The 13,975-nt window shown below is 46.2% G+C and overlaps 1 protein-coding gene across 1 annotated transcript in view; it reads left to right on the top strand.

Annotated features, from left to right (window-relative positions):
- The window catches only part of PLCB1 (phospholipase C beta 1), a 698,812-nt gene that overhangs the window by 361,762 nt on the left and 323,075 nt on the right, over positions 1-13,975 (top strand). The window contains exon 4 of the mRNA XM_054975035.1: positions 5,006-5,146. Within this exon, the coding sequence (XP_054831010.1) occupies positions 5,006-5,146 (141 nt within the window). The remainder of the gene's footprint in view (positions 1-5,005; positions 5,147-13,975) is intronic.

The raw sequence follows: 13,975 nt of genomic DNA, 5'->3' as shown, positions 1-13,975 counted from the left end.
AGAGGAGCCAGGGCTCTACACTTTCTGAGTACAACACCCTGAGGATGGATGTCATGTCCCTCGTATGGAAGGATGAAGGACCAGAGGGAATGGCGCCGAGTGCACTTGCTCCAATCCAGCTTGGGAGGAGGAACGGGAACTCCAGAGAATCCAGGAGGGGATCTCAAGAACAAGGAGAGGCTGTTCGGATTGGCAGCGCTTTGGAAGACCCAAACAGAAAACGTCAAGGAAGGAGACCTCGCCATGAAGAAGGACCAGGGCATGGATGTGGATGATGAGGACAGAGAGCCCCAAGATCTGAGTGCAGTGTCTGATGTACAGCAGATGCGTGAGGAGATAGAGGAGGTCAGGAAAATGATGCTGGAAATTATGGACGGAATGCATGAACTGTACTTAGATGCGTGAGCCTGTGGAGGTGGAGGGGGGCCACCGGTGTGGCCTCCCAACCAAGGAGGAGCCCCAGGTGGATTACCCCCAGATGCAGTAGCACCTACCCTCCCAGCAGGCCCCACACCACCAATTCTCCCAGCGGGCCCAACACCACCCCTCCTCCCAAGACCATGCCCGAGAGATGAGTGAGGGTCCCATGGTACTGGAACCTGCTGCCCCTGACCTGGCGTAAACTGGAAGCTTGTTTTGACGGAGACCCCGAGGAATTGGGTTATTTCTTGATGCAAGTGGGGGAGTTCCTAATAGAGTGGGGTCACACTTTCCCAGATGAACTGAGTCAAAAAAGCTACATCGGGTCTCGGCTGGGAGGCGTGGCAGCTAAATGGTATGTGACTTTATACTCAGTGTAGGCCCCAGAACTGGGGAGCGTGGATGTGTTCATCCAGACACTTAAGGAGCAGTATGAGGTCCCTCTCAAGTACAGAACCCGCCTGAGGCGGATAAGGCAAGGCAACCATCCAGTCCAAGAGTACGCAGTGGAGTTCTGAGAGTATACTGAGGGACTGGATGGAAGGAGTGAAGATAAAGTTTTTCCAAGCCGGCCTGAACCCCAATCTGGTGGCCAAAGCGATGGTCCAAGATGACGCTTGAATCTTCCAACTGGCTTGCGAGATTGAAAATCGGGAACAAATAATGAAGTTGCTGAAATTGCAGCATCAGACTGGTTAGTAGAAAGGATTGGCGAATGCTCAACCCCAGGAGCGAGGGAGGCTGTGGGCTAACATTGCCTTGAGCGAGAGATCGGAGAATGAGACAAGGGCTGTGTTTGAGATGTGGGAAAGTGGGCCACATTGCTACTGAGTGTCCAGGCAAAGGTAAGAGCTGCCCGGAGATGGAGCCGAAGCCAAGGAGGCTACCAGAAAGGCGCTCAAAGGGACAGCCTCTACCTACCTCCAAGAAGGAAGCTGCAGCAGTGGCTGCAGCACCAGAGAAGGGAAGGGACACCGCGAGTGAGGAGCTCTTGTTGGACAACGAAGAGGAGCCAAAATCGCTGACAGGAAGCAGCTAAGACCTGCTGTGAAGGGCACCAGCCAGCGGGTCGTGGAAGTCCCAGTGCTGCAAAGGGTGAGACCTAAGGGAGCATTGTTTTTCATAGTGGTCACTTTGTTCAACCCCAAGAGAGGGATGAGTAGAAGACTGCTTTTAATACCCCCCTGGGGCAATTTGAATATTGAGTCATGCCTTTTGGGTTGCAAGGGCCCCTAGCAGTGGCATAGCGTGGCTTTAGGGCACCCGGGGCAGTGACAGTCTGTCCGTGAGCGCACTCCCGGACCTACGTGATGATGTCACTTCCGGTGATGTCATCTCACAAGATGCCCCCCCCCACGCCACCACAGCTAGCTTGGCTGGCTCGGCATCCAGCTGCATGCGGGCAGTATGGCCACTCTCCCAAAGGGTGCAACGCAGTTGCTCGCTGGGCACTCAGCCGGCTGTGGTGGCTCGGGCGACTGCGCTGCGCCCTTTGGGAGGCCTGCTGTGCTACCCGCGTGTGGCCGGCTTGCTGGGCACCAAGCGAGCCGAGCTTGCTGCAGTGGTGGTGCGGGGGCGGCGGCCACGTCTTGCTCCCCTCCAAATCCTGCGCCTGTGGCGGCTACCCCTTCTGCCCCCGTCACACTATGCCACTGGCCCCTGGGGTGTTTATGAATTTAATTAATGAAATTCTCCACAAATACCTTTATAAGGGAGTGATCATTTACCTTAATAATGTGATGGTGTATTCAGAGGATTATGAATCCCATGTGAAATTGGTGCAGGAGGTGCTAAAAACCCTGTGCCAATACCAAACTGTGCGTAAAACTGTCCCAGTGTGAATTTCATAAAAAGGAGATGGATTTCCTGGGGAGAGGCTTAGGGATGGATCAGACCAAAGTGGAAGCTGTACTCGGAAGGGAAGAGAAAATCAAGGTGGAACTAGAAAAGGGGGCGGGAATCAGCCGGAGGACTTAGAAAAGGGAGAAAATGCTTGTTGGTATAAGAACAACAAAATGCATATCAAGTTCAAGTTCAAGTTAGCCTTTATTGGCATATAGCAGCAATTCAAGTTATCCACTTACAAAAAAGAAAGAACAAAGTTAAAAGGATACTGCATTACAAATACATAAATACATTTAGAGCTTATTTCCGTGATATCCTTTGACGCAGGACTACGGGACTATGGGGAGAGATATTGAAACACTGTCATGATGCCAAGTTGGCCGGGCATCTGGGTTATTTAAAAACCCTGCACTTAATACAAGGACAGTTTTGGTGGCCAGGAATGCGGAAGGATATATTGCAATATGTATCCTCATTTCAGATCTGTTTGATGGTCAAAAAGAGGGGGGGGGGCTCCAACCTCTACAACCTCTAGAAACCCCACCCCAGCCCTGGTCTGTAGTATCCATGGACTTCATCACTGACCTTCCCTCTGAAGGGAATAATAATAATAAATGGGGTGGCTGTTAAACTCGTCCTGCCAAAGAATTTAAGATACATACACCCAATATTCCACTGCAGCTTGTTGAAGAAAGCCTCGGAGGCAAACACCTGGCACCCGAAATCTGGAGCTCCCCCCATCCATGGTGGATGGACCTCATCATAAAGTGGAAGGTGTGTTGGACTCAAAATGGAAAAAAGGAAAATTATTTTACCTTATAAGATGGAAATATTTGACCAGGGTCAAAATGAGCGGGCTCAAGCTAAAGATGTACAAGCTAAAAGACTCGTCAAAGCTTTTCACAAATGTTATCCAGAGAAACCGAGGGAGGGGTGATCCTGTTATAGATGTAGTTGGTGGGGGGGGGGATAATGTCAGGCAGGCAAGCCAGCCTGCCTGCCATAACTGTGAATGCATATCTACTGGGGGGGGGGCGCTTTCTTCCTGGCTTCTTATGTGAATGCTATTTTTTGGCGATCTGAGACATGGGATTTGGGGAACAGAATCCTAGGGTTAGGATTTGTACGCCTATCTCCCAGCCTCTTTCAAGCTTCATCAAAATAAGACTCGTTTTTTTTCTGCCTACTAAAGCCGGTGCAAAACACCATAGAGACATGGTGAAATTCCTAGAGCATCAGTATGAGAGGCCATTTTTTCTTTTCATTTTCTTGCTGGTAGGTGTTTGGGGCCACCTGTGGAGGTTTATCTACCATAGATGCAAATAGCAAGCCTACCGAAACAAAGTCTGTCTTCTGATGTAGGAAAGTGTCCCATGTTTTGCTTTCTGCTTTTTTATTTGAAAGTGTATTCTAAGATAGAGGATGGAAAGATACGATGAAAAATGAGAGTAGGAGAGATTCAGTAAAACAAAACTTGAATTATGACTTTGTAGGGGGGGAAATGTGTTTCCAGGACACATGCCTGCAGAATGAAGTGACAGAGTTCTGACGTGGAAGAAGGGACTCTGTCACTTCTGTCTGAAAGCGTGGCATTACCTGGATCCCCTATACTGAGAATTCCCTGGCACAGCATACAGAGGTCTAGGCTAGAACATTTCGACTTGATGTGTTGTTTGTTGGTTTGCATAGAGGTTTTGTTGTTGTTGTTGTTGTTGTTGTTGTTGTTGTTGTTGTTGAGAGGACGAGTGTTATGACCCCCTTCTTCCATGGTCCAAGATGGCATAGTCTACATTACCCATGAGAGCCAGTTTGGTGTAGTGGTTTAGAGCATGGGACTCTAATCTGGAGAGCTGGGTTTGATTCTCCACTCCTCCACTTGAAGCCAGCTGGGTGACCTTGGACTAATCACAGCTCTCTGGAGCTCTCAGCCCCACCCACCTCACAGGGTGTTTTGTTGTGGGGATAATAATGACATACTTTGTAAACCGCTCTGAGTGGGCATTAAGTTGTCTTGAAGGGAGGTATATACATTGGATGTTGTTGTTATTATATGTACAGATCGGGGCAAAGGCTGGACATCCCAAGTGGATAGACAATGTGAATATCTGAGTTAATTTCATCAGGCTTTCCTTGAAGTACTTTACAACTGTATTGTCGAAGGCTTTCACGGCCGGAGAACGATGGTTGTTGTGGGTTTTCCGGGCTGTATTGCCGTGGTTTTGGCATTGTAGTTCCTGACGTTTCGCCAGCAGCTGTGGCTGGCATCTTCAGAGGTGTAGCACCAAAAGACAGAGATCACTGTCTAAGACACTGAGAGATCTCTGTCTTTTGGTGCTACACCTCTGAAGATGCCAGCCACAGCTGCTGGCGAAACGTCGGGAACTACAATGCCAAGACCACGGCAATACAGCCCGGAAAACCCACAACAACCATACTTTAAAACTGATTACACAGATTTGGCTCTGAAAGCATTACTACATTTACCTGTTCTCTGGAATTGTAGCTAGACCATGAATGGGGACTTTATTTTGACCATTTGTGGCATCTGGCCCTAAATACAGCAGTCTGAAATGCTTACTGAATTGCTTTGGCATTAAAATATGGCCTGTGGGGTTGGTTGGTTGGTTGGTTGGTTGGTTGGTTGGTTGGTTGGTTGGTTGGTTGGTTGGTTGGTTGGTTGGTTGGTTGGTTGGTTGGTTAAGCAGAGGCTTAATGACATTATCCATTGTTTGCCTTTCAGGACCCGAAACTACGTGAACATCTGGAAGGAGGGAATGTTGGAGGAAGACTGGAGAACCGAATGCTTACAATTGTGTATGGCCCTGACCTAGTCAATATATCATACTTGAATTTAGTAGCTGCTCAAGAAGACATAGCAAAGGTATGTCACGGCCAAATATTATGTATGGTTAAAACGTAGGGAACGGGTCAGTTAAATCCTGTTTTCAAGTGAAATAAGGATGCTGCTATGAAGTTATTTAGGAATAATGCTAAGATTGATTAGCAGTATGCAGTAGTAGATTCAGGGGAATAATACCAAATGCAATATAAACCAGGTGCTGGCAGTTTGCTTTCTGAATGCGTTACATAAAATACTGTATTGCCTTCCAAAACATTTTTCAAAGAATGCATTAGAATTCCCATTCAAAAGGCTCTTTTCTCATTAGTGGTTCATCAGCTTTGAGTCTGAGACTTCTGGCCTAACTCTGAAGCAAGTGATTCTTGTCTTAAAGCACACTATAGTCTCAGATGTGGAAATAACAAAACAAATTTCAGAGCTAAATGAATCCGTACATGACTTGTGCATTTGGCCTTGCTCCATGGCTTAGAGCTCTTAAGTAATACGGCTGTAACAATAACCAGATGGTCGGTAGCCCTGAGTTTTCTCCCTCCTCCCATTAATTAGCTTTATGCATCTTTAAGGATACAATTCATTGGTTTAATTACATATCTTTTTTTAAAAAAAAAAGTTCATAAGATAGCAGAACTTTTCAGAACATTAATTGTATGTTTCTCTTTGTGTTTCTGTCTCTAAATCAGGGGTCTGAAACCTTTTACAATTAGAGAGCCAAACTATGTCAAATGCTTGAGCAAGAGATCAACCAAGAGCCACTGTCAGAAATAGGGTTGCCAGCCTCCAGGTAGTGGCTGGAGATCTCCTGGAATTACAACTAGTCTCCAGGCCACAGAGATCAGTTCACCTGGAGAAAATGGCTACTTTGGGGGGTGGACTCTATGGAATTATGCCATGCCAAGGTCTTTTCCCTCCCCAAACCCCACTTTCTCCAGGTTTCTCCAGGTTTCACCCTCCAGATCTCCAGGAATTTCCCAACTTGGAGCTGGCAACCCTAGTCAGAAAGACAGTTTGCATAGCGGCCTAGATCATCAGTGGTCCCTTGTTTGGGCTCGCAGGGAGAGTTCTATGTCACTGTACACTCCTTATTTTTATCAGTTGAGCATCCCTAAATGCCAAAAGGTTTTTCATTTGGCGAGGTTAAATGCTTTCTCCTCCATTGTTCTGTTGGGTAAATTCAGAGGAAGAGCTTGTTCAGATAGACTGTTGCCTTTTGGATCTGGTGTAGCTGAAATATTGGCTCATCTCTTTTTTGGTTGCCAGCCGGTGGTTTGTTTGAGAGATCTCTGGATTCAGCCAGTGATCATTTCTGGCGTTACTGTCGCTTCCCTGCCTTTTTTGCTAGGGGATGTTTATTTTGGTATAACTCTGGCTGTGGGAAAAATTTGAGCTGTAGTGGCTTCATTGCACAGTCGAATTATAGGGCAAAGTCAGGGCTTTTTTTCAGCAGGAACGCAGTGGAACGGAGTTCCGGAACCTCTTGAAAATGGTCACATGGCTGGTGGCCCCGCCCCCTGATCTCTAGACAGAGGGGACTTGAGATCGCCGCTGGATCGGCGTGGAGGGCAATCTCAACTCCCCTCTGTCTGGAGATCAGGGGGTGGGGCCACCAGCCATGTGACCATTTTCTTGGAGGGCAACCCACTGAGTTCCACCACCTCTTTTCCAAGAAAAAAAGCCCTGGGCAAAGTTATTGCATTTTCTGTTGTCTAAGGCCAGCGGGCTGTCGGACTACTTGAAATAAAGAAGAGTATTTGCATAACTGAAGCAATACAGTTCAACATTACTGATAATTGATTTGTTGATCAATAATCCACAAAGTTTCTACAGCCCCAGAGCTGGTTGGTGCAAGTCCCTTGTTGGGAAGTGGCACGCACAAGATCTTGCATTAGGTAATAAATATCCTCAGGAGCACTCTTTGTGATTGTTTTAGCACACTGGCATAAGTCTGCATTGGACTTGTGCCTGGGAGTTGGTTTCCTTCCATTCATTGTTGTCATTAACTCCAAAAGGGACTGTTGCATTATTGTGTTGTTTTGTACAGTTTTGTTTAATTACTGTTTCTTTCATTATTGTTATCTGGTTTTCATAATTCCGTGTTGTAGTTATTTCTCATTGGTTTAAATGGAAGACGCGCTACCTTTTCTTACATCTATATCTTCAGTTTTCCATCCAAACAGAACAAAACTCTATCTAGGGGGTTGCAGTATTTCCCAAGGACACACACATTTCAGAAAATACCTTCCAAAAGGGAGGCTCCTTCTGAAGCAATGAAAGTCACCCATGTTTAATATTAAAGCCTATAGAGAAATTGACAGGAAAGATTATAAACAATAACATAGACAGCTCTGCAGTCTCACTGAGCTTGAAGAGCAGTGGCACAAGGAAGAGGCTGGCTGATGGCAAGGGCCTTTGGTGGCAGAAGGCAGGCAAGGCATCTGGGCAGGCAGGCGGCAGTAGGACCTTGAAGTAGATTTGCTTGGAAGGGCGATATGGTTTGAAGAGCAGCGGACAAGCAGTGGAGCGCAGGCTTCAAGGGAAAATTTGTCACAGCAGGGCTGGCATTGGGAGGAGAGAGGGAGAGGAAGGCAATGTGTGTGTGTGTGTACAGCTTGCAGTCAGTTAATAAAGCAAAGCATCTGTCCCTCCCCTTCCCCTAAAGAATGTTGTGCTCTTCCTATTCCCTTATTAAGAAAATGTCTGCCTTATGAAAGTGAAACCAATAGAGGGCACAGACTGCAATAACGAAAGAACAAAAACTAAAGAAAATTGCGGTATTTTCAATCATAAGCTATTTCGATGGAGAATTTTGTTTCATTTTCATATTAACTACGATAATTTTGAAAGACTCCATTTTCATTATTATTGTAATTAATAACAAAAGAAGCACAAAAATCTAGTCTGCACGTGATTCACACTTGGATGACTAGCAGCTCATTTCCCCTTCATGTCGAATATATCTTTATATATTTTTTATTTTTCAACAATTTTTTGATTTAACAAATTTATCAACAGTAAACAAAAGTAAACAAGTTTTAACAGTACAGGTAAATTGGTAAAACAAAAACACACACAGAGAGAGAGAGAGAGAGAGAGAGAGAGAGAGAGAGAGAGAGAGAGTTATTTGAAGTGCATACATGTAGCCTACAATAAAACATACATATTTGGAGAACCAAAAGTTTCACACTATTAAGGTTACAATTAAGAAAGGGTTTATTGGATATTTTTTGCTGGGACCAATGTCTTCTGTAATCAAATGATCTAGTACTGGAAGCCAGTCTTCCCAAAAGTCTGATCGTATCATTGGCGATTCAGAACAACAGATTTGATATGTTACGTTCTCCATGTAATACTGGTCCCAAACTTTGTTAAACCACAGGGGGAGTGTAGGGGGTCTAGGGTCCTTCCACCGCAAAGCGATGGCTGTTTTAGCTGCAGCTAAAAGCATAGCCACCCTTTTCCTTATAATAGTGGGTATATCATAGCTTGACCATAAGTTAAGTATGTCAAATATATCTAAGAAGTCCTTTAGTCCTGAAAAACGTTCCCTTCACATACTGGTTATTCTAGCATCCCACCTACTCCTTGAAACTATCTCAAATTAAGATTTGATTTCTGTACTGAGCCATGTTTAACTCTAGAGCCAGAGTTATATACCCCTGCCTCAGATTACTTCAGTGAAGTGTTAGGTTACGGATTCCTATAAGGTTTTAGTTGTGCAGATATTGTGAGATGCAAAGGCCTTTCTTACTACATTTCTCTGTTTTGCAAGAGGGTACGTTAACTTCCCGTTTCCATATCTTCCCAGTAACCTAGTCATGTGGCTGTGCATGTACTGCGTTTCATGTTTCTAGCTCATAGGTAAATACTGTAATAATTTCAGTAGTCTTCTGAATAAAAAAAACCCGAAGCTCAGATGTGAGGGTATATATCATGTTCTTAATGTTTTACTTTCTTGTCATACCCTGTCACAGCTGAGTGGGGATAGGCAATATGTTTTAGGCAGGTTGGAGAAATCAGGGACACCTGGAGGGAGGCACTAAGGATACCAGTTCCATTTCTCTTTTATGCAAGAGCTGGAAACGCTTAGCACAAGACCTGTGTGTCTGGTTGGCTAGCTTAGATCTCATTGCCGCAACATCTACAAATGTCAGTTCCTGCCAGGTAGATCCCTCAGCCCCTCTCCAGTGGACACACATTGATTCCAGGAGTAAAGCTTTTATTAGGCTCTTTGCAGTTCAGGTCTGAACTCCATCACGGAGCTTGGCAGAAGTGACAAGGCAAAACAAAAAGTCTGCTATACTTGATTGTCCCACGCTCCTACAGCTGTTAAGGTTTTGGTGCACGAGTCTACACGGATCCTGTGAGAACCCTTTATAGTTACGGCTAACTAGTGAGTACACAATAATAGGTCCCCAGCGTCTGGGCAAAGTAGCAAGTGCTACTTTTGGAGGCTCCAAGATGGTCTCTAGCTAGGAGATGCATAGTTCTGTGAGATAACGAGAGAGGCCCATCCTGGGTCCGGAAAAGTAACAATTATAATATGGAAAGAACATGGCTAAAGAGAGAATACATCAGGTTCGCATTAAAGCATTGTAAATTCAATATACTGTGGCATCAGTGACATAACAGCCAAACACTCATGGCATGGCTGTACACAGACATGATAACAAGTCTCTCTAGGAATCCAAAAAAATCTCTCACGTGAAAACTTTCCTTGACGTAAAGTCATAGCAAGAACTCTGTTTACCCCCAAAGGAGCATTTGCTCTGCTTTCCAGTTAATCATAGGGTTAAAATAAGAGAGGTCTGGAATGGATTCCTACAGAGGCTTTTCCCTGCTCAGTACTGTTGAGTTCCTCCCCTCCCTCCTTTCTTCCACATGTTTGTTGAAGATACCACTTTCTTTGGTCTGCCATGCTTGCAAGGATGTAATGAAGAAGAAACAGATCCCGCTGAGATCAGTGGAGTTTTTTACGTCTCCCGTTGCTAGCATACTCTCCGTCTCTTCCTTTTCTTGTTAATGTTTGGCTCCTTTAATGTTGTGACCGAAGGATCCTGGTGGTCCTGAATGGCAGCCCTGGAGGGAAGAACCGGTTGTGCTCTTCCAATTTCCCCTTGCCCCTCCTCCACTGCTGTGAGTCCTCTCTGTCCTTTCCTGTATATGTCACTGTGCTGAAAGGGACCAATCCTGCCGTCTTGAAGCTACTGATCCAGTATTATGTGTGGCCTTCATGTTTTTTTTTAAAAAAGGAGGAAAGTCCATTAGTCTAAATGTTGATGCTTTACTGTGCTTTTTAAAAGTTGAACAAAGAGAGCTACAGTAACACAAAGGCACAATAATAATGTTGATGCTCTACTCTTGTTGTCTGTTGATCTGCCCTAAAATGACAACCTGTGTTGAATGCAGCTGTTGGGCAGAAAACTTCCATTATTTAAAGTTTTGTGGCTTTTTTCAGCGACAGAACATAAAGTAGCGACTCTTCTTGAGTTTTAGAGAGCTTGTGCCTCTGTACACCGAGAGAATTGCACAAAGTTTGGCAAGCTACTATACCTGCCTGAAGTACCAGAGTCGAGCACCGTGATTCCCTGTGTGCTGGTGCCCATCGGTACCATGGTACCTCGCATGTGTTTTCTGGTGCCTACTTTCTTCTCTCCCAAAGCAAAGAGCCAACCCTGGCCTTCCTGTAGGAGACTGAAGCACCCATAGAGAAACAGCCGTTTTCATCACAGGAGGATGCTTTGTTTGGAACCTCTGAGTATATAGTGATGCGACCCCGCCCTCCAATCAGTGTTCTCAGAATCCTGGAAGTATCTACAGGTTCAACAAGGTTGGGGACCTCCGGTTTAACCTGTTGGGTCTCTTCTTAAAGAAACAAACAAAACATGTGGCAGGAGGTTCCCTTGGATCGTTTCTTGAGTTTTGCTTCTTGACAAGAATTAGAGATGACAAGCGAAGACTGGAAAGAAACTTGTGGGGAGGGGAAATCCCTCAAATATGCAGAAATATCTGTTTTTTGTCACTGTCGTCCACGGATTTAAGTATCCACGCATCGGGGTTGCTTGGCTGTTGGAACATGCCAGCCACCCAGTGGTTTCTGCTGGCCCTATGGTAGTGGAGATTGCCCTCAAGTCATAGCTGACTTATGGTGACCCCTGCTAGGGTTTTCAAAGGTGACTTGCCATTGCCTGCTTCTGCAACCCTGGTCTTCGTCGGAGGTCTCCCATCCAATTACTAACCAAGGCTGACCCTGCATAGCTTCTGAGATCTGATGAGATTATATTCACCTGGGCTATCCAGGTTAGAGATGCTGCTGGCTGTAATCTCCCTAGAAGGATGAAGCACTGCAGCCCTGGAAAGGCCCTGCCCCTCCACCCTACCTTCTACTGTCAAACCAAGGTTTAAGGCTGCAATCCTGTTTTTTTCTGGGGAAAGAGGTGGGGGAACTGTCACCTGAGGCAACTCCTGGGAGGAGGTGGTATCCTTCCGGGAAGTGACATCATCATGCAGGCCATGGCCGCCCAGAGAGCGCTCCCATGTTCCACAGGGGGCTGAATTTGGCCCGGATCAGGCCAGATTGGGCCCAGATTGGGCCTGAATATGCCCAGAGTGCCCCTCCACCTGACAGTGGCCTGATCCTGGCCGTTTCAGGCCCAAATTGGGCTGACCAAGGCCCAAAATGGCCTGGATTGGGCCCAAATCGGCCTGGACCGGCTGCTGCCATGCGGAAGAGCATTCCATCACCCAGCAGCAGACTGATCCTGGCCGTTTCAGGCCCGATCCTGGCTGTTTAAGACCCAAATTGGGCCTGAAGGAGCCCAGATCAGGCCCTAATCGGCCTGGAATGGGCTGCTGCAGCATGGGAGAGCACTCCCGACCTGACAGTGGCCTGATCCTGGCCGTTTCAGGCCCCAATTGGGCCAAAATGGGCACAAAATGGGCAGCATCGGGCCTGAATCAGCCTGGGATGGGCTGTTGCCACACAGGACAGCACTTCCTCACCTGCAGTGGCCAGATCCTGGCTCTTTTGGGCCCGATCCTGGCCGTTTAGTGCCCAGATTGGGCCCAAAACAGCCTGTAACGGGCTTTTGCCACATGAGAGAGCACTCACCCACCCGTAGCGGCCCAATCCTGGCCGTTTTGGTCCCGATCCTGGGTGTTTGGGGCCCAATCCTGGCCGTTCAGAGTTCAAATTGGGCTGAAACAGCCGGAATCAGGTCTGGAATGAGCTGCTGCCACGCGGGACAGCACTCCTCCACCCAGCAACGGCCCGCTCCTGGCCATTTCAAGCCTGATCCTGGGCGTTTGGGCCCGTTTGGGGCCTGAAACGGCCAGGAGTGGTGGAGTCTGTTTTGAGAACTGCCGGAACACCGTTCCGGAGCGTTCTGGCAGAAAAAAAAATCCCTGCTGTTGTCATTGTCTAGCAACAGTCACTGAAGGAATTTGTTTCTTAAAGCTACAGGTGCAGCTTCTATAATTTCTTGAATTTTTAATCCCGTATTTTTAAAAAAGATTTCAGGTTTTTCTGCAAACATGAGGCATTTTTCAGGTGTGTAGAAAGATCTGACTTGTCTGTTCATGACTACGGTCTCTGGATTTAAGTATCCACAGATTTGGCCATGTTGAGAATTAGATATACTGATGATACCGGTATATTTTTAAGGTACTCCATTGTTTTGGAAGGGGAATGTTTTCTAGCTTTTAATGTAACGGGACAAAATATTGAAATTTATATTTTTGGAAGGCATGGAAATAGTTTGGTAGTTTACACGTATGCAAGTTTTCTTTTTCCTTTGCTGGGGGTTTCTTGACCAGGAGCAAGCAAAAGGTATGGAGGAAAGGGAAGAAGCTGGGGAAGAAGCAGCAGAACGAACGGAGAAGGACCATGTTCATGTGCCTCCCACAGCAACTGGATCTTTCCAGGAGATGAGGAAGGTCATTTGTGCTGCCCACATTGTATAGCTGGGGCTTCAGTTATGGGAAGGGAGCCTATATCATTGGACTCTGTGGACCCAGCCTGAAGCCACCAGCAAGCAGCTAGAAGGTATGGGTGAGAGTTGTGGGCTGACACATCTGGGATGATTTCCCCACAATCTATTCCACCAGCTTTTGGAGTCCTGCAAGTTTCCAACAGACGCGGCAGTATTTGCTGAAGCTTCTTTGAGTGATTCCGCACACATTGATCTTTATAGATCATTTGGAACGGATTTTTTTGTGTGCGGAACAAAAAATCCACCTCAAACGATTGATAAAGTGCATTGAAAGTGCATTATCCAACGTGTGTGGAATCAGCCTTTGATTGAAGCATCTGAATCTTGGAAACTCCTGTAATTAGATTTTTAAAGGTAAAGCTGCTTTGGGACGCACTCCTGCCAAAAAGTGGGTTATAAAGTTGTTCAAAGAAGCAAAACAACACTGAAAAATTTCTTCTGGGTCTTGATAGAATGAGGTGGTCAGTGACTCACAATGCATTGCTATGCAGAACTGCTCCAGTCTAACCCCACTGAAATCAAACTGGCATAGACTGGAGTAATTCAGCACAGGATTGCCTTGTGAACATGCACTTTATCACCGAAAAGAGTACAACATTTGGAGTCTTTTGCTTGCCTTGTAGCTGCGGCTTTTTTCAGTGTAAATTACCTGATTTCAAGTTGCAAATCAAAACTGATGTCAAATTAGCAAGGTTTTGCTCTGGCATGCCGCCCCCAGTGGGGTACTCACTGCAAGCCTCTTGCTCTCTGTGCCAGCTTTACAAAGCTATTTAGGGCACAAAACGCACACATGTAACAGCTCCTGCTGGAAGTTACTCTATGTGTGGGGTCTGATAATTGATAACTAGAAGAGGCTTAACTGGCA

This window comes from Eublepharis macularius, chromosome 1 (assembly GCF_028583425.1).
Source record: "Eublepharis macularius isolate TG4126 chromosome 1, MPM_Emac_v1.0, whole genome shotgun sequence".
In the NCBI taxonomy this organism is placed as follows: Eukaryota; Metazoa; Chordata; class Lepidosauria; order Squamata; family Eublepharidae; genus Eublepharis; species Eublepharis macularius.
The sequence above is the reverse complement of the archived record's forward strand: the minus strand, read 5'-3'. Positions and strand labels throughout refer to the sequence as shown.